Raw genomic sequence first — 25,086 nt, 5'->3', positions numbered from 1 at the left:
AGTAGAGAACAGTACGTTGATGGAAATAAGTCAGACTCCAAAGGAGTAATACTGCATTTTTGTCTCATATGAGGAATGAAGAGCATAACAAGAACAAAAACATGAATGTAAAATTGAAATGGCAATAATATGGGGCAGCCAGCAAGATAGGTAAAGGGCAAGCAAAGGTGATGACCAAAGTGAATTCATACACTCATTTGGAAATGTTGTGAGGCAATCCATTACTCTACACAATAAAGTTACTTAAAATAGGAAAAATGGCAGGACACTGCTAGCTCACACTGGTAATCCTGACTATCAGGAAGTTAAGATCTGAGGATCACAGTTCAAAATCAACCTGGGCAGGAAAGTCCCTGAGACTCTTATCTCCAATTCATCACAGAAAAAGCCAGAAGTGGTGCTGTAGCTCCCATGGTAGAGTGCTACCCTTGAGCAAAAGGAACTTAGGGACAGGGCCCAGGGATAGAATTCAAGGTCCAGGATTAGCTACAAAATGAAAATAAACAACAAGTGAAGGAACAGAAATGTGAGCTTCAGCATGAACATGGAGGGTGGGTCTGGGGATCTCTGATGAAGAGATTGTGATGGAAAGAAGAGCCCAATCCTGTTCACCTAGAATATGGCTGTTAGGAGTAGTGGAGGCTGTGATTCCATCATAGACCCGGGGCACAGGAACACAGGGCAGGCAGTGGCATGAATGGTGCAGGGCACCTGTCCAGCACAGGGCTCCCTCAACAGGACCACCTCAGGTTCTGCCCCATGCATGCTGATGGGGCCCCACTTCAGTCTTCCTAGGTGTGACTCATGTGTCCAGGCCTGTGTGGGCCTCAGTGCTGACCCTACAAGGAGCACAGGCCTCGGTGTGGTCCATCTGGTTCTCTCTCTTCAGGACCACAGAATCCAAGAGATGCATGGAAGCCCCCATCTAGATTTCAAGGGGAGACATCTAGAAAAACTGAGATAGTGAAGAAAGACCACTCAGTGACATCAGAACTATGGGTTAGGGCCACCCCAGAGGGCAGCCTGTCCTCAGTACTACAGGTGGACTGAGCCCCCATGAAAATCCAGCCTGGGAGAACTGCAGACACACAACTCCCAGGAACTGGGCTCTTTGCTCTGCTAGACCCAGTACAGTGGTGGGGGAAGGGAGGAGGCGGTGAGACCTCAGGTGTTCAAATGCACAGCCGATGTCAAGTCAACTAAATCCCCTGTACTTTCAGGATTCATGTCCTCCCAGTTGATGTTTTGATTTTGTTGGAAAATATGTTCATTGATTCTTTCCTATCATCCTTTTTGGAATGTCAATGTCTATCCTGTTCCAGTCTCACCACTGAATTTAGTACATACTTCATTTGGGACTCAACACTATGGGACTCAGGAGATATAAGGAAATCACTATAATCTATCTGAATGTAAAATCATCACTGGAGGGCATTAGCACTTTGGTGCCATTGGTATAGGATAAATACATTTGTGAGTTAAAAGCCTGAAAGTTGTTCAGAGCAAAGGTGGTGTGCTATGGTTTGAATGCCTTGGCTCCCCAACATTCATGACCTGGAACTGAACTCTTGCAGGAAAGTGGTCTGACCTCATGAGTGGTTTACTGTCCACCTATCTGGCTTGAGGCAGTGAGTGGATCTTTCCTTCCCCATCCTGCAAGGGAAGAACTCATGTGTCTCTTCTGCCACGTGAAGACAGGATGTAGACAACGCAGGAAGCAGAAAAACGGCCCAAACCAGACAGCAAAGTGCTTGACCTTGAACACTTTGGCCCCCAGACTAGAAGAAACAAATCTCCACCCTTTATAACTCCCCCAGTCTGGGATATTTTTATACAATTAAGAATGGACTAAGATACCACTGAGCTGAACATGTTTACTCACACCTATAATTCCACCTATGCAGAAGAAGATATTAAGAAAACTATAGTTTGAGGCTAGCCTGGGCAAAATGTTGATGAGACTTTATCTTAACAAAAGTCACGCATGGGGAATACACCTGTAATCCCACATATTAGGGCATCAATAGAAAGATACTAGAAAGATACTAGCCTGAGGCCAGCCTTACGCAAAAATCATGTGACCCTAAGTGAGAATCAACCTACTAAAAGTAGCTGAAGGTATAGGAGAGAGCTTGCTGAACAAACACAAGGCTGTGATTTCAAAACCAGTTAATAAAAATAAAAATCGAAGAAAAGTAAATATAAAATGACAACCTCAAGATTTCACATTAGCATATTTGCACCAGGATCACACAGCCTTCAGGAATCCACACATGTGGTGTGGAAGCCAAGGCCTTGTTCCAGATGAAAGCATGTTCCACTTCCTGACTTTGAAGCTGGTTAAGCAGATTTCCCGGTACTGTGGTACTAATGAAATTTTTTTGGATGTGCTTTGCATTTTAAACCTTAATAAGTTTGCAACAAATAAAATAAGTGCATTTCCATAGTTCAAAAAGGACAAACCGGCCAGATGGGTGGCTCCACCTCCTCAGTAGGGGACATTGTCAGGACCAACTGCAGTCAGCCCCACAGACCCAGTGTAACCGAGCTGGATGTGGTCATGACAGTGATCCCTCCAGCTGTCCCGGTTGTATTCTGGGATGGGTGCTTTCATACCAAAGATTAAACATTCACACTGAATGTTGCATTTGTACACATTTTGAGAAATGAAAAATCAATTGAATGCTACATAAAGCTCACAGGCTGTCTGGAGGGAGGATAGAAGGAGGTAAAAGTCGAGGAAGGGTTACAGAGTACGACAGGAAGCAGGTGAGGATGCAATGGGTTCACTGTGTGGCTATTCTGGGAGTTGGAGAGCATTCCCACCTGTCTACACTTACCAAATCACCACTCACCTACAGGCACTTCATGTTACCTGTGGTGGCTCAGAGAGGCTGTCACAAATACACCGTACATGTGATAATGCTAGAGATACCCAACACACATGAATGGAGAAAAGCGATCAAGACAGCTAGACTGTGATAAATGATACACCAGAGACTCACTGTCGTGCATCTGCTGAACACTGGCCTGCTTGGTCTATTGTCAGAATGAAGGAAAAAGCAGCCAAGCCACAACTGATCTCACCACAAGCAGGAGGCTCTACAACCTCACAAGATGATCACCATTATCCTGGAACTACATCAGGAACTGTCGGCCTTCACCTTGGGGTGTGCACGCCGCCTCAGGCTCCCAAAAGTCTACAATTACAGGGTGTACCACAAGTGGCCAATACAGAATGTTTTCTCGCAGGTGGCCATTGTCACCAAACTCTGCCAGCACAGTCACATCTGCTCTGGGAGCTCAGTCTCTGAGACTTCTGCCCCAAGTTTGCTTTATACCTGAGGATATGCAAATGGGACGCCCCACTGCTCATGAAAACCAGCCCATCCCTGACCTGAAGCCCAGTGAGCTGGATTCCACCCAGTGATTGACACAGACCATTCACCATGGAGTTGGCACTGTGCTGGGTTTTCTTTGCTGCTCTTTTAAAAGGTAATTTGTGAGGAACAACAGATAGCAAGTGTGCATATGGACAGGAATGAGAGGAACAGTGGATATGTGTGAAGTTTTCTGACCAGGATTCCTTGTGTTTGCAGGTGTCCAGTGTGAGGTGAAGCTGGTAGAGTCTGGGGGAGGCTTGGTGCAGCCTGGAGGGTCCCTAAGACTCTCCTGTGCAGCCTCCGGATTCACCTTCAGTAGCTATGTCATGAGCTGGATCCGCCAGCCTCCAGGGAAGAGGCCTGAGTGGCTCTCATACATCAGTAGTAGTGGTAGTACTATAAACTACGCAGACTCCGTGAAGGGCCACTTCACCATCTCCAGAGACAACAGCAAGAACACACTTTACCTGCAGATGAACAGCCTGAGAGAGGAGGACACGGCCCTCTATTACTGTGCTAGAGACACAGTCTAGGAAATCCAGTGTGGGCCCAGACAGGAACCTCCATGCAGGGCCGCTCAGGACCAGAAGGGGGTGTGGATCACACTGAATTCAAGGTCAGTCACAGGAGTAAAGTATACAGATTTCAGAAAGACAACTTCCAAGTTTTGAGATTTTGCCAAGTCCAAATTTTGTGAGTAAGAAGACCAATCACTCACACCATTAGGAGACATCCATCCAGTGTACATGCAGAGACAGATGTGACCTCATTAGAAGGAGAAAACCCTGGCTTAAAAGGCTGTGGTTCCCATAGCACAGGGTGGTGATATAGAAGACACTTTTGTGGTAATCATGATAAAAAAAGAAGATAGGAATGGGACAATTTATACCAAAAAGAAATCATTTATAATTTAGAACATAAAACTACTTACCCTACTCAATATTAGCCTTGCATATGAGTTTTTAATATTATAAAGCACCTTGTTCACATGTTTGGATTATATTGAATAACTAAATTAATTAATTGTTAAACAAATAAATTAGGACACATACAATTACCTTGTGTGAGGCTCCACTAATGTCTGCGGGCAGACAGGTAAGGTATGTTAGACCACAGAGTCAAGGTAATGGCCCCTCACTGTGCATTATGGGTAATGGAGACAGGGGAGGATAATCTCAGGACGAGTGTGACTACTTCTGATATTTGGGCTAACATTGATTTTCTGAAAACATTTATCAAAATTTCTTCAGAATGGAACTTTTTTCCACCTATATTAATCAAAAAATACTATTTAATCTTATATGTATTTAAATTGGTAGCACTTTACCAGTTTCATTATTATAAGTGTAATCTACAGTTTATAGTTGCATGAGTTAGATAACAATACATTTCTCCAGTTTTCTCCCTCCCATTCCCCCCCATAAATTGTACATGTCATTGTCAACATAGTGTCTAGTAAGTAGCACTGCTGCATTTGTTCACCCTTTGTCCTTCCACTTTTCTACAGCACCATGTTTCAATGTGCACAGTTCTGTGAGACCATTGTCTATACGAAGCTAACTCACAGAGCACCACCTCACATGGACTCCTCGGTGTTGGTGGAGAGATGGTATCTCCTGGAGTTCTGATACTTGGACACCACCATGCTGGTGGGGAAAAGACATCCTTTCAGCCTTCTGAATTTCTGAGGCTTCTCCTGAGGCTGCTGTGGGAACAGTCATGGAGGACAGGCCCTGTGCTGACAAGCAGATGTGTTCTGTAGCCATTACAATAAATGATCTGCAAACACTGCACTCCCATGCAGTGAGACCAGAGGAGGGTATTCATAGGAAAAGAACATAAAGGCACAATGAATATGTGCCTCTGATCGTATAAAATAGTGTTTATCAAAATGAAATCCAGAAAATGAGGATAAGAGGTTTTGACTTCATTGTTGGTTTTGATACCTTTTCTCATTTGTTTGTCAGCCTGCTTTGGGGTGATGTATTGAGGGACAAAGAAATGGAGGGTCAAAGGGTGAACAAAGACAGCAGTGGAACTCACTTGACTCGATGTTGAAAATGAACTATATACCTTGTGCGTGATAACAGAGAGGAAAACCGGGAGAGAACTATGCAAGGGGTGACATTGTCCAACAAGAAATGTACTCACCACCTGACTTGTGTAACTCTAAACCCTCTGCACCTGAACTTTATAATAACAGTTTTTAAAAAATACTTAAGAAAACTACATGACTGGAGCATAATATCAGAGGTAGAACCATTTTCAGCCACCCATCTCCACGTGGAGCACATCCTCCAGGTAAGTGACATGCCTGCATCCCAGAGACACCTGCACTCCCTGTCTCCTGTGACAGCAACTTCAGAAGAGAAGACGATGGCCTCAGTGATGAGTTCCTACCCCAGGAAATGGATGAGAAAATCAAGGAGCACACTCACAGTGGGAGGCTGGTCAGCCATGAAAATAGACACAGTACAGCTATTTGTACTCACACTGGAACACAGTTCAGCCACAAGAGGGGATGCAGTCTGCCATTTACAGTCACATGGAAAGCCGTTCCAACATAAAAATGTCATTTACAGCAACATGGATGGACGTGTCCTCACATGTTGAGAAACTAAACCAGTTGAGAGAAGAAACGTGGTGCTTAATAGACTCATATGTGGAACACTGTATTGTGAGAGGCAGCAGAAGACAGAACACTGGTATCAAGTACAAAGGAGGAAGGGGAGGGGGGCTTGGAGAAAGACTGCTGCATAGGTTCAAAGCCAGCCAAAGCAGGAAGAAGTTCTGTGCTACTGCCTGTGTATGGATTTCTCGGACTCCTGAAACAATTTTCCATAATTGGAAAGTCAATTGGTGAGGTGTTTTGTCATAGAAGCAGGGAAGGGGTTAAAAATTAAATATGACACCGCCAAGTAAGTGGACCCAGAAATACACATAAACCGATGCTTCTACCAGCTTGGCCCTCGACTTCCACAAATAGCACCCAGTCTCCTTTTTTTCTCAGTCATGTGCTCTCTGGTAACCTTTGACTCAGTGATCTTAACAAGGCTATAGACTTCCCGGGAAGACAGGGATGCTCTACAGTCTGTCGTTTCTGGTTCTCTTGTCAATTCCACTCTGTGGGGCTGGAAAGAATGGGTTAATTTAATCGGGATTTACTAGAATTGTGTTATTACTAGATTTGCAACATTTTAGAATAGAATCGTTGATGAAGAGCCAGTGGTTCATGCCTGTAATTCTAGCTTTGCGGGAGACTGAGATCTGAGGATGGTGGTTCAAAGACAGCCTGGGAAGAGAAGTCCCTGTGAGATTGTTAGCTCCAGTTACCCAATCAAAAGTTGGAAGTTGGGCAGGGAGTGTGGCTTAATGGTAGAGTGCTTGCCTAGCAGGCATGAAGCCCTGGGTTCAATTCCTCAGCACCACATACACAGAGGAAACTGAAAGTGCTGCTGCAGCTCAAGTGGTAGAGTGCTAGTCTTGAACAGAAGGAAGCCAAGGATAGTGCTCAGGCTCTGAGTTCAAGCCCCAGGACTGGCAAAAAAAAAAAATGCTGGAAGGGGTGCTGTAGCTCAAAGTTAAACAAAAGAGCTCAGGGACAGCAGTCAGTCCCTGAGTTCACGCCCCATGACCAACAATAACAAAAGCCTTTGTTATATATCTACATCTGCAACTTATCAGCTTACTTTGGAATAATAACTAATATAGAACACATTCAATTCTATGAAAAGAGTTTTTAAACAATGGACACAGTGGCTCACAGCTCTAATCACAGCTACTTGAGAGGCTGAAGTTGGGAGAATGGTGACTCCAGGACAGATGGGGGAAAAATTCAAACAAATGCTTCTCATCCAAAGTATTCACTCTCATGCACCTGTCACCCAGCCAAGAAGGGGGCTGAGATTAACATGACCAGAGGTCAAAGCCTGCTCAGAAAAATATATCTGAGAGACTCCCTCTCAATGGTAGACACTGGGCTTGGTTCAGGTCTGTGATCCCAGTTCTTTGAGCAACCATAACATATGAGGATCATAATCTAGTCATTAGAGCAAGCAACAACAACAACAACAAAAAGTCATTTCAGAGCAAGCAGGTTAAAAAAAAAAAAGCCTAGGTGAAGATCGAAGATCTCATTGGTAGAGTGCCTGCCTATCAATGGAAGCCCTGATTTTGAACCCCACTTTTTAAAAATTAAAAAAGCAAATTGAAAAAGTAATTTTAAGTATTGTCATCCACTGGAAAATGAGTCAGTATAAATCCACAAATGCCTGATTCATGCACAAAGAAAGAAGCTTTTTGAATAAAGTTTCAGAACCAAGACAACCATGTTGGTAGCATGCATCTCTAGCCCCCAGATGCATCAGCAGAACATCTCCACCTAGACATGGCCTCCATCCTGCCCCTCACAAAGGAAAGAGAGCTCTCCCTAGTTCCCACTGGTTTCTCCAGTTTCTTGGGGATAGGGCCCATTCCAGCTCTCAGCTCAGACCTGAACTCCATCCTACCATGGGCTACTTTCAGTGACCTGCACATGCAGAGCTACACCTCCCCCCTAATGCCCGACCCCCTTAAGCCCCTATGGAATAAGGATGTCCCCTGAATAGGGGCATGCACCATTTCTCCCTCTGGTCAGGAAGGTGGCCTTGTCATCCTCTGCTGGCAATAAACTCCTCTTCTTGTTCGTGACTTTGTCCCGGTTGTCTTCTGGGATGGGTGCTTTCATACCAAAGATTAGACACTCACACTGAATGTTATATTTGTGCACATTCTGAGAAATGAAAATCAATTAAATGCCACATGAGGCTCACGGTCTGTCTCGAAGGAGGACAGAAGGAGGTAAAAGTCGAGGAAGGGTTACAGAGCACGACAGGAAGCAGGTCAGGAAGCAATGGGTTCACTGCTTGGCTGTGCTGGGAGTGGGAGAGCATTCCTACCTGTCTACACTTACCAAATCACCACTCACCTACAGGACTTCATGTTACCTGTGGTGGCTCAGTGAGGCTGTCACAAATACACCATATATGTGATATTGCTAGAGATACCCAACACTCATGAATGGAGAAAAGCAATCAAGACAGCTAGACTGTGATAAATGATACACCAGAGACTCACTGTCGTGCATCTGCTGAACACTGGCCTGCTTGGTGTATTGTCAGAATGAAGGAAAGGGCAGCCAAGCCACACCTGATCTCACCCCAAGCAGGAGGCTCTACAACCTCACCAGATGATCACCATTACCCTGGAACTACATCAGGAACTGTCGGCCTTCACCTTGGGGTGTGCACGCCTAGAATTCGGGATGAATGTTAGAGCACGTGAGAGTCTGCAAGCATGGAAAAGCATGTGTCATTGTTTTACAATCGCTTAGGTATTCATAGGACCTAACGTTCTTCTTGTACTTCAGGGTTTCTGTATATTCAGAAATGTTGAACAGAATTCTCACAAAGCCACAAAGACACAGTGGGAGAATGTGTTCATCTTCTCTGCACCCTAAACAGCTCTCAAAATCCCAACATGCCTGCCTCAAGCTCCCAAAAAGCTACAGTTAGAGGGTGTACCACAAGTGGCCAATACAGAATGTTTTCTCTCAGGTGGCCATTGTCACCAAACTCTGCCAGCACAGTCACATCTGCTCAGGGAGCTCAGTCTCTGAGACTTCTGCCCCAAGTTTGCTTTATACCTGAGGATATGCAAATGGGACGCCCCACTGCTCATGAAAACCAGCCCATCCCTGACCTGAAGCCCAGTGAGCTGGATTCCACCCAGTGATTGACACAGACCACTCACCATGGAGCTGGGGCTGTGCTGGGTTTTCCTTGCTGCTCTTTTAAAAGGTAATTTGTGAGGAACCACAGATACCAAGTGTGCAAATGGACAGGAATGAGAGGAATAGTGGATAAGTGTGAAGTTTTCTGACCAGGATTCCTTGTGTTTGCAGGTGTCCAGTGTGAGGTGAAGCTGGTAGAGTCTGGGGGAGGCTTGGTGCAGCCTGGGGGGTCCCTGAGACTCTCCTGTGCAGCCTCCGGATTCACCTTCAATGATTACTACATGAGCTGGGTCCGCCAGGCTCCAGGGAAAGGGCTGGAATGGATTGCATCCATCTATAGTAGTAGCATATACTACGCAGACTCCGTGAAGGGCCGCTTCACCACCTCCAGAGACAACAGCAAGAACACACTTTACCTGCAGATGAACAGCCTGAGAGAGGAGGACACGGCCCTCTATTACTGTGCTAGAGACACAGTGCAGGAAATCCAGTGTGGGCCCAGACACGAACCTCCCTGCAGGGCCGCTCAGGACCAGCAGGGGGCGCGCGGCACAGCTTGCAGCCGGGTCAGCCTGGGGAGCAGCTGCAGACAGGAGCCCAGGGCTGGTCTCCTGGTGTCTGAGCTGCCTCTGTGCCCAGCAGCTTTGACAGGATTCCTCCCTGAGTTTATGACCTGCACTCCTCCGTGATGTCTCTAATCTTTTGCTATGACTATTAAAAGGCAGAGTATCACTTTGTAAACAACAATGGCTCTGCAGTGGTAACCAGTATTGGGTAATGAAGAAACTCAGGAGACTCTGGCGAATCCATAAGACCCAGAACAGTGTCCAGGATTCATAGACTTTGGAATTCACTCTGTGAACCAGGGGGGAAAGGCCTGGCATGGTGATTCATGGCTGCCACGCAGCTACCATGGGGCAGAAAGAAAAATGATTTTTTGGAGACCAAATGGGGCAGTACCTTAATGAGAACCCCATGTCTATCAAAAAGCACGATGTGGTAGCTGTTTCCTGTGATTCCAGTTACATAGGAGAAAAGTATAATATCACTCTCTGGAACTTGCCCCAGGGAAAAACACAACACAATACCAGATAAATAAATGAAATCAGAATGATAACCAAATGGCTATAGTGGCAGGGTGTGCCTAACAATAAGGAGGCCCGAATTCAAATCAAAAGAGTGGGAGAGAGAGAGAGAGAGAGAGAGAGAGAGAGAGAGAGAGAGAGAGAGAGAGAGAGAGAGAGAGAGAGAGAGAGAGAGAGAGAGAGAGATTTCTTGGAGTTCAGAAATGAACCAATAGAATTGCTCCCACAAATTCATTTTCTTGCTCAGTGATCCTCGTTATCACAGCCTCTTAGTCCAACAAACAAATGTAATTTGGAGCCCCCAAATTATTAAAAACAGAGTTCAGCCACACACTTAGAGCTCAGCCTCTGGAGCCTTGGGAAAAGTTCGTGGGCCTCCTCAGTCTCCACTGACAAGGACCTCTTGCTGTCCTCTGGAAAATACAATGGACACTAGGACTCTAGGTTACAACTGGACAAGCCACATACCCTGTGCATGTAGAACTGCCTTGCTGTGCCCTATCTGTCTTGGAGTTTCTCCATCACTGATGACGTCAGGAGTCCTGTGGGTGGAACCTCTGTGGATGGTGACCAGATCCCTGTGGCTCCATCATCATGAGGATAGTCACTTTGCAAGCAACTCGCGGTGCATGAGGAGCTGGACCCAGGTGAGTCTCAAAGTGATCTGACATCCTCCTCTATGTCACTGACTTCCCCTTATATGCTCCCCAATAAGTCCTGTGTATTTCTCTCATTACATCATGATCAGAAAAGAGCAAGTTATATATCATCAGCTTGTGTGTAAACTATGTACGTTGTAGGAATATGATTTCTAAGTTTTAAGACTTTCCAATAGACAATTTTTGTGGGTAATGAGACAAACCATTCATCTTCTGAGGAGACTTCTGTTCCTGTGTTCATGTAGAGACTGTGTCCTCCCTTGGAAAAGAAAACTCCTGCTCAGGACGCTCTGGAGCCCCATATCACAGGGCCATGACTGCAGAAGATACTTATCTATTGAACATTGTAACCCCTCTGTACATCACATTGACAATAAATGAGTAATTACTATTATTAAAAATAAAAAAATAAAATTGTACTGAGATTTCTGTTCATAGCGAGTTGACTAGCACTGGAAGAAGGTGGGGCAGGCCCCTCCTAGGATCTCAATCACAATGGCTGGGCAGAGCCTAATAATCCTTCCAGGTAGCCTCCCCCAACCAGTGCACTTTTGGGAAAAAAAAAAGTTGAAGGGTAAGTGAGGGTTCCTAGTACATTTCCTGACCTAGTTCATGTTCTATGATTCCAAAATCCTGTGAAGACATTCCCCAGCTCGCAGGCGGCAAGAAAATAGAAATATCAGTATTTTACCCACCCTTTCACTCGCATTAATCTGAAACTGTGTGAGTCAGACTGAATCTGCCCTTTCTGTTTATAGTTGGCCATTAATACAATATATAACCTAGAACAATGACATGAACTTCCTTGTACTGTACCCCCATTACAAAATCATCAGTGAGCAGGGGTGTGAGAGACAAACTGGAGGAAAGCAAAGGAAGGGGTAACCTTCACCAGAAAGAAATGTACTCATTACTGACTGATGAAATTGTAACCCCTGTATACAACACCTTACTAACAAGAAAATTATATTTTTAAAAATCCACCACCTCTTTTGATGAAAACTCTGGAGAAGCTAGGAATCCATGCGGTGTTCCTCAGTATAATAAAGGTTATCTATGACAAACCTACAGCCAGCATTATACTTAATGGTGAAATGTAAAACCATTCCCTGTAACATCAGGAACCACACAAGGATGACCTCTCTCTCCATTCCTCTTCAATATAGTACTGGAATTCCTAACTAAAGCAATAAGGCAAGAAGCAAACCAAATAGGGAAATTTCCAAATAGGGAAAGAAGAAATAAAATTCTCCCTCTTTACAGATAACTTAAGTCTGCCCCTTTGATTATTCTCCTAAGTACTTGAGCTGATCTGAAACTTTGGCAAAGTAGAAAAGTATAAAATTAACCAACAAAAATCAGTAGCTTTTCTCTATTCCAACAATGAGATGAGAGAGACTGAAATGAGGAAAGCAACTCCGTTGGTAATAGCCTCAAAAATAATAAAATAACAAAAGAATTAACTTAACCAAATATATGAAGGACTTCTACAATGAAAACATTAAAAACCTTAAAAAAGAAAATTAAAGCAGATTTTAAAAAGTAGAAAAACCTCTCATGTTTCTGGATTGGAAGGATTAACATCGTGAAAATTGCAACACTGCCCAAAGCTATCTACAAATTCAATGTAATGCCCATCAAAATCCCAACAACATTCTTCAATGATATACAAGAAGCAAGCAAAAACTCAGACGGAATAATAGAGGGCCCTGAGTAGCAAAAACAATCCTCAGCAGATGACAGTGTTGGAGGAATATCTATAACAAACTCCAAGCTCTATTACAAAGGTGTAGTAATGAAAATCAGCTCAGTAGTGATATGAGAATAGGCCTGAGGACCAATGGAATAGAACAGAAGACCCAAAAACAAGAGCTACAGAACTATAGCCACCTAATGATTGATAAGGGAGCTGAAAACACAGGATGGAAGAAAGACAGCCTCTTCAAAAAAATGATGCTGACAGAATTAGCTATACACATGCAGAAAATTAAGGCTTTATCCTTATCTAGATTCTGTACCAGAATCAACTCCAAATACATCAAAGACCTCAATGTAAGACCAAGCACCCTAAAAATATTATAAAAGGGACAGAGGAGACACTAAGACTCCTGGGCAAAGGCAGAAACGTCTTAAGATCCAGAATCAAACAAATCAAAGAAAGACTATATAAATGGGATTGCATCTAACCGAAGAGTTTCTGCATGGCAAAAGACATACTGGCACAATAAATAGAAAGCCCCAAAATGGGAGGAGATCTTCGATAGCTATGCATCAGACAAGCGTCTCATATATAAAATATACTGAGAGCTCAATTAACACCCCCAACCAAACAAATCCTCAAAGGAACAACAACCCAATTAATAAATAGGCTAAAGACTTAAAAAGAGAGACTTCTCTGAAGAAGAAATAAGAATGGCAAGTAGACACATGAAAAATGTTTGACATCCATGGCAATTAAAGAAATGCAAATAAAAACAACATTAAGATTCCACCTCACCCCAGTCAAAGTGGCCATATTCAAGAAAATGAATGATAACATATGGTGGCAGGGATGTGGCCAAAAGGGAACACTAGTAAACTGTCACGGGGAATGGAAACCTGTCCACCCACTCTGGAAAGCAGTTTGGATGCTCCTTAAAAGACTAAGCATAGAACTTCCCTATGATCCAGCAATCCCACCTCTGGGCAACTATCCAACTGACCACACACCAAGACAACCATGTTCATTGCCACATTGTTTACCATAGCTAAGACATGGAATCAATCAGATGCCCCTCAGTGGAAGAATGGATCAAGAAAATGTGGTATATATACGCAATGGAATGCTATGCTTCCATCAGAAAGAATGACATTAATCCATTCATAAGGAAATGGAAAGACTTGGAAAAAATTATACTAAGCAAATTAAGCCAGCACAAAGAAACATGGGCTGCATGATTTCCCTTATTTTTTAATAATTTGAATGTGCCTATAAATCTACAAGAAAACACAATGGGTAGTAAGAGACAAAAAATTACACTTGAAATGATTAATTAAACAGCAGTCTAACTAGTCACACAGTGAGTACAAAAAGGGATGTTCTTAGGAGAGGAGCCAATGTCATCATGGCACTGGGAACTCCGACTGTCATGTCTACGCCACATTTGGAATGTGGACACAAGGTGATAAGGGATGAGGGGCTTTTCAAAGGAGCATGTGGAGGTAGAATTGGTATATCATCATCATCATCACGTTCATTGTCACTGTTATTCAGTTGTGACAGTCACCATGTCGTTTTATCACCTGTCACTTGCGGAGCTCTGCTGCTGGACTCCCAGATCTCCTGGAATATCTCAGAGACAGAGGTCAGGTAGGGGCGCAGGGCCGGGAAAATGGCCTAGTGGAAAGAGAGCTTGCCTCGTATGCATGAAGCCCTGGGTTCAATTCCCCAGCACCACATATATAGAAAACGGCCAAAAGTGGTGCTGTGGCTCAAGTGGCAGAGTGCTATCCTTGAGCAAAACCAAGCCAGGGACAGTGTTCAGGCCCTGAGTTCAAGCCCCAGGACTGGCAAAAAACCAAGTGTAATTTTTAATCTTTTACTATCCTTTGGGTTTACGTGTAGATTTATACTAAATTCTAATTGTTACAAATGAGGGAAACCATGCAACCTATATTTCTTTGGGTCTGGTTTACTTCACTAAATATAAATTTACCAAATCTTTCCATTTCCTTACAACTGGGGGCAATATCATTCTTTTGATACACAAAATATGGTTCCATTTTGTATAGATAGCACATTTTCCCAATCCATTTTTCCACTGAGGGGCATTTGGATTTATTTCCATATCTTAGCTATGGTAAACAATGCTGCAATGAACACAGTTGTGCTGGTGGCTTTAGTGTGGCCTGGTTTGTGGTCATTAGGATAAAGCCCAGGAGTGGGATTGCTGGGTCATGGGGAAGCTCTATTTTACTGGCTGTGCATCAGACAAGGGCCTCATATCTAAAATATGATTAGAACACAAAAAATTAAAACCATCAAAAACAAATCCTGAAAGAAATAACAATCCAATTTATAAGTGGGCTAAGAACTTAAGGAGAGACTTCATCGAAGAAGAAATAATAGCCTACAGACACATGAAGATATGTTCAACATCTCTGCCCATAAAGGAAATGCAAATCAAAACATCACTTAGATTCTATCTCACACCAGCTAGAATGGCCATTATCAAGAAAACTAACAGTAACAGATGCTATCAGGAATGTGTCCAAAAGGGAAGGTAAACTTGTTTAACCCCTCTGGAAAGCAGCAAATCTGTTTATATGAGCAATGCATCTTGATCAGTGTTACCCCTTTCATTATTCATTATTCTCCTCAGCCCTCCCAACACAACCCTTCCCCTCAATTCATTTAGTTTTCACAGATATACATTGGATATTGTGGCTCCTTTTGCACCCCTTCCTCCCTCTATTTTTCTGTACCCCTCCCCTTCCACCCTCCAACACCTTTCAAGTGCTATTTGTCTGGTATTCATCTTGATGGAGTATTCTAAGGAATTACACCATTTGAATTCACCATTTTAAACTTCAAATGCTGTACTTCAGTTACTACATTTGTGTGCACTTGCATACAATCCTGTTTGTGTTCACTTGCACATGTATGTTTAGTTCTGGCTTCTACACAGGACAGAGAAGATGCATCCTTGTCCCTATCAGCATGACTCACCTTGTTTAAGGTATTTTTTTTCAGGTCCATCCATTTCTTTGCAAATGATGTACTATCATTCTTGCTAATGGACCAGAGAATTTCTATCATGTAAATATATACCACTTGATTCATCCATCCATTGAAGGGCATCTGGGCTGTTCCCACGCCTTGGATAAGTACGTTTCTGGCTCTCTGAGCTGCTCGTCCCTTCCACTCAGTCAGCCCTGGACATTACTAAAGTGTATTTATGCTGAGAGTCTGCCACTAGGGGGCTGTCATTATTTCATCACTAGAGGGCAATGGGAGCCCAGATGTGTTCAGAATGAACCAGTGAATAACCTAGGAATAATAGTTTTAACATCTCAGGCCTGTCCCTGGGGCTGGAGTAGGTAAAGGTGTATCATACACACTAATGTGTTTTGCCTACTGTTTGCCAAAATTGCCAAGAACAAAGAAACTACAGTTCATTTCCCACAAATATGGCTGTCAGGGTTTTTAGCCCCCCCTCCCTCTTCCAGCTCCCCCGACCTTCGGGAGTGATGGGGAAGGCACACCCGACTGGACAAGCCAAGAAAGGAAAGGGTTGACAGATCGCCTGCACCCAGCCCTCTCTCAGCGAAGGACAATCAGATGTGTCTGGGAGACAAGTCAGCGCAAGATCTCGTTTATTGAGGGGAACACGTTTAACTAAGATATGGCACAGGAGCCAACCAGGTCAAAGATCAGCAGGAAGGGGAGGGGTATATGTGCACCTATCTAGGGACTGTAAGGGGAGGCATGAGCTGTCTGTCAGGGCGGAAGAGCCCGGGAACAATCCTAGAGGCGGCCTAATTTTTCGTCACAGCTCACAGAACTGCCTCTGGGTTCACCATCAGGCGCCATCTTAGCCACACCTGGCCCCAGGACTGAGAAACAGTGGCGGGGGGCCAGCTAGCTGACTTCTGGGTGTGTTCCACATATGGCTACTAAGTCAAGCAGGGTCACACCCTGAGTCCTCAGTTCTACTCCATCAACAAATGGCTGCAGAGGGAAAACAAGTCTACACTGTTTGGAGCTGCTCATCGCTACAGTAAAGGCTGTGCAGTCCACACTTAGTGACAGATGGACAAAAGTGAGAGCAGGGGGAAGTACATCCTCACTTGGCACAAGAGCTAGTCCAAAAGTTTTGTCCACAGGCAAGTCTGGCAATGGAGACCTTTGGGGTTTTTCTAGTATTTCTGGCACTAAGACCCCGAACAAATTTCCTATGTTTACCATCCTTTTCTACACCCAAATGACAGCATATTACACCACACTGAGGTGCCTGCAGTTGTCAAGGTGTGAGAATAACCCCTTGCCCACCTGGACTGATGTAAATCTGGTGTGTTCCTGAGCCTCACATCCCCAGGCTGAAAGGCTGTGTGCTCTAGGACCACCCAAAATAGCAATGGTTACCATGAAACGTGGGTCTGTATTGCTGGCTCTGAGTCCCAGGGGCAGAGACTAGGTTATTCCCAGTCCAGGGTCTAAGTGCAGTGTACCCCTGGCCATGAGCCTCCTAATAAACATGTGTTAATTCCTGCCTTGGGTTTTAACTTCTGTGTTCTGGCTGTGCCCCTGAGGCTGGGGGAGAAAGAAGGGATGAAATGTCTGTTCTGATTGTCTTAACATAGTTTGGGGGCATTGGCCAGACAGAAGGGGTCATGAATTCTGTATGGAAATGACTGTCACAATGGCAGGCCTACTACTGAGCTTCAAGTCTCAGGCATAGACTAACCTCTCTTATCCACACTGAAGCAGGAGGCATCTTTCTCCAGATTGTGCTGTTTAGAATTATGTCAGGTAAACTGCAGGTAGAACCAATGAGAGTGCCTGGCTAGAATGTGGGAGGCCGTTAGTTAAACCCTCAATACCACAAAAAAATATTTTAAATGACCCAGGTAGAGCTATGGGGGTGACACAGGCAAATTTCCAGCCTGCATTCTACTTCAAGGACTCATTGCTTCCCATTGGTAACACTGGAGTTTTAACCCAGGGCCTCACCCTTGCTAGGAAGGCACTCTACCTCGGAGTCCCCACTAGTCCGTTTGTGCAATAGTTATTCCAAGAAAAAGATCTCATTTTGTGTAGACTCCTATGCCTGAACTATGGTCCTCTTATTTAAGTTTCCCATTGTACCTGGTATGACAGGTGTGCTCAATCATGTCTGGCGTCTTTTAACAGGGCACCTTGAGAAGTCTTTCTTGCCACAGCCGGCCTGTAACTATCTGATCTCAATCCTCCTACATATCTGGAATGACAGACACATGTCACCATGCTGCGCTTTTAGTTGAGAAGGGGTCTCACATGCATGCTGGCACTGACTTTGGACTGCAATTTCCCAGTCTCACAAGCCTAAGTAGCCAGGAAAACAGGCATGAGACACTGGCACTTGGCTTTGCATTGAGTCTTTTAGTTTATAAAATATATATGTATTTATATACATGGATACACTAAATAAATGTGCACTGTATATTTAAGATACATATAAAGATATATTAGATGATAGATGTAGATGCAGATACAGATAAAGATATAGATAATGCACACATATAGATAGAGGTATAGATAAATAGAGGTATATATGGTTTCTTACCCAACTTGCTTAGCTCTGCTCATTGCTCCATGGAGCAGGAAGTGTGGATGGAGCAGGTGCTCTTTCCTGTCAGCCTCTGGGCTTTCCTCTTGCCCCTCAGGATCTCTGTTGGGTTTCCTGTTTCTTCTCTAAATTGACATCACTCCTTGCAAAATGTTCATGAAGAGCTACTGCTTTGAAAAGAAAACTAAAGGGGAAAAGTGAAAGTAAAAAGAAATACCTTTATATGGTGCATAAAAAATCCCCTCGTTTCCATATGTTGGAGTTAATTTAGATGAGCATCATTTTGTATGGCCATTTGTTCATACCTATTGAACTATTTTGAACCTTTGCTAGGACTGTCCCAGACACACTAATTATTACAAATGAGGGAAGCCACAGAGCCCATGTTTCTTTGGATCTAGCTTAATTCACTTAATATTATTTTTCCAGTCTTTCCATTTCCTTATGAATGGAGCAATGTCTTTCTGATGGAAGCATAAAATTCCATCATGTATATATACTATATTTTCTTGACCCACTCATCTACTGGGAGGCATTTGGGCTGATCCCATATCTTAGCTATGGTAAATCATGCTGCAATGGATATAGTTGTTCTGATAGCTTTAGTGTGGCTTTGTTTGTGCACATTTGGGCAAAAGCCCAGGAGTTGGATTGCTGCGTCATAGGGAGTTCCACTGTCTTTGGTTTTGGTAGCCTGTGTCTTGTATATATGTTTGTCTGATTGGAGAATGGTGGGAGAATCACAAAAAGGGGAGACAAAGAACACAGGGTGAACCAATGCAACAACAATACTCACAAGACACTGTGTTGGAAACAAACCTAACAACTTGAATGGAAGGAAAGCCAGGGAAGAGGGAAAGTGGGAGAAAGGAGGGAAAGGTTAACACTATTCCACAAGAAATGTACTCAGCACCGTATGTTACTGTAACCCCTTTATACTTCACTTTTAGAACAAAATAATATAAATAAATAAATAAAACATGGATGATTATTTTATGATTTAAACTAAGTAAAAATTAAAACTATCAACTTTAGAACATCCAAAAAAAAAAAAAAAGTAAAGAGCAGTAGAGCCTGTAATCCTATCTATTCTGGAGGCTGAGATATGAGGTTCAGTTTTGAAGCCAGCATGGTCAAGAAGATCTGTGAGACTCATCTCCCATTAACCAAGAAGCCAATCATGAAGCTGTGGCTTAAGTGATAGAGTGCTAGCCTTGAGCACAAAAGTTCAGGGACAGTGTCCAGACCCTGAAGACAAGCCCTAGGACCAGCACAAAGAAATGTAGCATATAGGTTTGTGTTTCTCATGATAAAGTTAGTTCATGTTAACCATGAACACAGTATTGTTCACTGATTTTTGAAAATCATCTGTGAAAGTGTGTACACCCACAGCTAGAATTCCCTGAATGGCCAGAGGTCAGTGAATGATCAGGAAAACATTAGGGGAAATAGGAAAAGCATTGATATTTTAGGCGGATTTTATATGTAGTTGTCAAACATCTTTAAGGGGGCAGTCCCGAGAGTCCTGCCTCTTCTCCCCCGGAAGAGGGAGCTAAACGAACCCCACCCTCAGTCTGTGAGCACGTGTGCCACCATGGTGCAGGGAGGCTGGTCCTTGGGGGGCCATGGTCTCCACTTCTGTGGGAGGTTCTGTGACATCACTGTGATGGACAGTTTGGTAGCCAATCGTTCATACCCAGTTAGTCCCCATCCTTCCTGCCGCCATTACTGGTATATAACAGCCCCCCCCCCCCAGTAAACCTGGTGGGAGTTCCAGAAGTTCACCCCGAGATTGCCTGCACTCACGTCCTGTGTCGTTCTTTAAGGGACCAAGGGGAGGAGGGGCCTCTGGGGACTAAACACGCCAAAAGAAAGAAGGTGTGGGCTAGGTTGTCTTGAAAATGATCTCTGGCATTAGAGGTGTGGCTCTACACACCTCTTGTTAGAGCCCTACAAATAGCAAAATCATCAAGTACTAACTTCAAGTTTTGGTGTTGGACCTAAAACAAAAAGAAAGAAAAGTATCTCCTTCCTATTAGACTAGTCCATACCGAGTCATTTTCACAATTATGTGTATGCATATACATATAAAGTATTTACACATGTATATTACATGTGTAAATATATGGATGTATTGGTGCATAGTCTGTTTATACCTGTACATATATATGTTTAAATATGTTCAAATCACTGGTATGAGAAGGGAGGTTTCCATTTTCCCTACACTGTCTTTCATCTGTGAACACATCTAGGTCCCTGAAAAGCTCCTCTACCACAGGAACTGTCCATATTGTGAGGATGGGTGCTGGACTTGATGAACTGGAAACTTAACCTAGGACTGAGCTCTCTGAGGGCAAAGCCAAAATCTATACTTCAAGGGAACCTCAGGCAAGGACACACTCTCATTCCTTCTCTTGACTTCACGTATATGTGTAAATCCCCATGAGAATATCAGTTTAGGTAACCAGATTGACTTATACTACATTTGTGTTCATCCACTGTCTTCCAAATAATTTCTTCTATTCCTGGCCTATTCTACAAGAACACTGAGGATTCCTGGGGTGTCTGCCTTCCGATTTGAGTGTCTCTGGGGTGTAGCTAGGAAGTTGTGGTTCTGTGTCCTCAGGTATGCAGCCCCAGGTGAGCTGTAGGAGTAACAGCCTGGCCTGGTGAAGCTCTCATGGCCCCTTTCCCTCACATGCGCTGTCTCTGGATTCTCCATCAGGACCACGGAACCCTCCACCCCCCAGGAAGAGCTTGGAGTGAATGGAGTATACCATCTATGGTGGTCCCACTATCTATAGCCCATTCCACAAGGGCTCCATCTCCATCTCCAGAACCATGGTCAACATTGAGAACTCTGCAGCTGAACTCTGTGAGCACCATGGACACAGTCCTGTAAGACTGTGAAGAAGATAGAGCAAGGCGTCTTCAATGGAAGCCTAAACAGAGTTTCTTCCATGAAGGGACAGAACCAGCAGGTGACAACGAGGATCTCTATCTTCTCTCTGTCTCTCCTTTGTACACAGCTATTACATATATATTTTTTCAGCATATATGTTTATATAGCAGCATGACTATATATATATGTCAACATATATATCAGCGTAACTAATGAGCACATATATTTAGGATAATACACTAACACCTTACTTTTTAATAACATGGAGCTGAAAGTTTTTAGCCCTGATTAACAGAACAGTAGAATTCTATTTCAGTTAAATCATTTTTTCTATTGAAAAATAATTGAGCATAAAAACACATGAGGGCTGGGGATATAGCCTAGTGGCAAGAATGCCTGCCTCAGATACACGAGGCCCTAGGTTCGATTCCCCAGCACCACACATACAGAAAACGGCCAGAAGCGGCGCTGTGGCTCAAGTGGCAGAGTGCTAGCCTTGAGCGGGAAGAAGCCAGGGACAGTGCTCAGGCCCTGAGTCCAAGGCCCAGGACTGGCCAAAAAAAAAAAAAAAAACACATGAATACTGTATTGATCCACCCAAAATCATTGAGGAATTCTTTTTTTATACTAAAACAATAAAGATTTTTATTAAGCATTATAAGTTGCATTCAATAGCCTCCAGATACACCACACCACAATCCATCAACAGTCCATCAGACCCAACAGCAGTTCGTTCTTCACAATCATGGAGGAATTCTGACTAAAGATTATTACTTAAACATGATGTGATATGATGTCATATGATATTTGCATAAATTCTGGAAAGTTACAATTAGTGTAATGCAATTAAAGAAGGAAAGTCAGAGGGAGAGATGGGGAAGTGGAAAATTACAGTGGAACCAAAGCGAACACATTAGGATGAACCATGCATTTGCTTGTTTGTGCCCATGGTTGAACAAGTATTCATATGCATCCGTGTCAAATGCACCTTTAAAATGTGCAGTTTATTACATTCCACATTAATTCATAATAAACTGTGATCTTTTGCAGCAGATAATCAACACATATCAAAATATAAACGTTCTATATATTTATTTATTCATATCTGTCAGTGAAAACAAATGAGATTCAAGAGACTCATAATCACACATGTGCCTTTCCCTGATTCCCTCCATTTTCTTTCAGTAAAGTAAACACAGTAATGCAGAAAGTCATACCAGGCCCTATTGCATAAAACAGCTCTTCTGAAAACCTCACCAGGTCAGCCCCATCGTGTTCACAAGATGTTTTAGGGAGCATATTGGAGGAGGATTGAGAACCACAGATCTATGTACTGATCTATGTACTCAATGAATTGTGAAGTCCTGGGGACATGTCACAGTTATTTATAATTATTTTTGTGCTATATATTTGCAAATATAGTATTTATATTTGGCAGGTCATGTTTGTATACAGGCACAAAATTAAGTAAGATGAGGAGTTCATATTGGTTAACAAGTCACAATTATACAACTTTATTGTACTTTCTTTAATGCAATCATTGTCAGAATCCCCACTAGCACACTTAACGTCAGCTTTTCCCCTCTAAGGCATCCAACCCAGAGCCTGCTATATAGCAGAGAGACATGCAAATAGGGTAGCCAGAGGCAGATGAAAATCAGACCCTGCAGCTCCAGGAGACCAGACCAGCCTTGAACTCCGGTGATCCCATTCAGTGCTCAGCACTGAAACAGACAATTCGCCATGGAGTTGAGCCTGGGCTGGGTTTTCCTTCTCACTATTTTGAAAGGTAAATTATGAGGAACAAGACACAAGCGTGTAAATGGACACGAGTGAGAGGAACAGTGAATGCGTGTGACCATTCCTGACCAGGATTCCTTGTGTTTGCAGGTGTCCAGTGTGAGGTGCAGCTGGTGGAGTCTGGGGGAGGCTTGGTGCAGCCTGAGGGGTCCCTGAGCCTCTCCTGTGCAGCCTCTGGATTCACCTTCAGTGGTTTCTGGATGAGCTGGATCCGACAAGCTCCAGGGAAAGGGCTGGAGTGGATTGCACAAATTAATCAAAATGGTGGTAGCACATACTACACAGAGTCTGTGAAGGGAAGATTCACCATCTCCAGAGACAACAATAAAAACATGCTGAATCTGCAAATGAACAGCCTGAGAACCGAGGACACTGCTGTGTATTACTGTGCAAGAGACACAGTGCAAGGAGCTCAGTGTGAGCCCAGACACAAACCTCTCAGCAGGGACTCTGGGCCAGCAGGGGGCGCTGGGCCCTGGGTCAGCTGCAGGGCAGAGGGAGGAGATGTCTCCTGGTGGCTGGCTCCCTCCCCATCTCATAGTGTTCCCAGGAGCCTCTAGACTTGTGTCTCCACTGACCAAGGATGCCACTGAATGCAAAAGGCTGGGCTTTCCTGCTTTGAAAAGATAGATAAGATACCTTACAGTAGGAGTAAAGCACAGGGTCACCTTCAGGGCAGAAATGACTCTGCCACAGTCACCACAATCAGGACCTGAGAGAGCTCAGGGTTCTTCAGTGGGTTCTCTCCCAGCACGTTCAGGACTCAGAGGGTTTCCCTGATGAGGACAGACTTTGGGATTCCTGCTGTGAGAAGGAGCAGGGGATACCAGACTCAGGGATGCATAGAACCTGACAGGTCCCAGGCCACCCTGCTCTTCCACAGGGACCAGGACCTCAGACTCAGGCCTGATCCACTCCTGTCCTAGCAGCAGATTTCTCTTCTTTCTAGATAATACTAATGTTCACACCTCCCTTTCATGTGTGTTCAACCAGAAAGTGCTGCTTGTGTCCCTGTGGACTAAAGCACACTACCTGACACATCTTCCTGAGGATCAAGTGTAGCTCATCATCTGGAGAAAGTTGATACGACTCCTTGGGCTCCATTGTACACAACCTCCAGTTGCCCTCTGCAAGGATGGGTTAGGAAATGAAAATGGACATTATGGACTTGTGGGTAAGACTGGCAGGACAGAATGTGATGTTGAGTGAGAGCTGACCTTGCTCTGCTCAGACTGCCATGGAGTCACCCAGCAGGAAGATGAGCCACATCCTTGTGCTGTCAAGTCTGTGGAGAGTGTCCAGGTGACTGTGAGCCATGTCCTTGAGGATGCATCATGGTGAATCTCCCTGAAAATGAGTCCTGGTACACGAAGGTCGTTACCCAGGTGACCCTCTGTCCCAGAGCCCCAGGTCCTCTCTTCTCTCACTACGGATGGTTCTCTGCCACCCTCTCCTCTCTTCTCTAAAAGTTAGAATTCCTACTTACTTCCATCCTCATCTCATTAGAATAAAAAGCAAAGTGTTTTATGCCTTGCACACATTTGCATGTACATCACACTTGCCTCAACAGGTCTTCTCCCTCACCCCACCCCAGATCCATCATTGTATTGTCAAGGATTCCGGCAGTATGGGAAGAAACTACTTTCTCTATTTATGGGTGAGAAGACATCAGTCATCATCTTAGTCCAGAGCTTTCTGCCTCTTTGTGTGTCCTTCCTCCATAAGTCAGCACCTGTCACAGGTGAGCAGGGTTTCCCCACTCCCTTCCCTCAGTGGCAATGCTGCCCAACTCTGTGGACCTTCCTGTTTGACAAGCACGTGGCACCTATTGATGGCTGGTGTTTCCCCTCTCTGTTAAAACCTCAGGATGGAGAAGGATGGAGCAATCCCCAGCTCTCCATCCCTATGAGGGAGGCAGGAAGGCAAGTGCAGAGATTAACACCCTCACATCCTGCTGGGCAGAGCTCTGGCGTGTATCTGAAAGCAATCCTGTGACCCTGTCTTTAAGGCAGGACCCTCAGCTTCCATGGGGGTAGAATCCAAGTGAATAATGAATCCCACTGCCCTGCTTTCTGCACTCTCTTCTGCATCACCATCCAGGTATCTGCCTCTGCAAAAAACAAATACTCTCTCAAAACTAAACAACATAAAAATAGTGCTGTGGGTCTGATTCTGCAGAA

The 25,086-nt window shown here is 44.1% G+C and overlaps 2 gene segments (V, D, J or C); both read left to right on the top strand.

Annotated features, from left to right (window-relative positions):
- The first annotated feature begins 3,449 nt into the window (after positions 1–3,449).
- Positions 3,450–3,939, top strand: LOC125345384. The segment is given in 2 exon segments: positions 3,450–3,495; positions 3,600–3,939. Coding segments are annotated over 2 exon segments (363 nt in total).
- A 5,196-nt stretch (positions 3,940–9,135) lies between these two features.
- LOC125345372 lies at positions 9,136–23,816 on the top strand. The segment is given in 3 exon segments: positions 9,136–9,220; positions 22,997–23,385; positions 23,790–23,816. Coding segments are annotated over 3 exon segments (462 nt in total).
- Positions 23,817–25,086: the final 1,270 nt, after the last annotated feature.

Source organism: Perognathus longimembris, unplaced genomic scaffold (genome assembly GCF_023159225.1).
Source record: "Perognathus longimembris pacificus isolate PPM17 unplaced genomic scaffold, ASM2315922v1 HiC_scaffold_5537, whole genome shotgun sequence".
Classification (NCBI taxonomy): Eukaryota; Metazoa; Chordata; class Mammalia; order Rodentia; family Heteromyidae; genus Perognathus; species Perognathus longimembris.
Note: the sequence above shows the minus strand (reverse complement) of the source record. Positions and strands in the feature narration are given on the sequence as shown.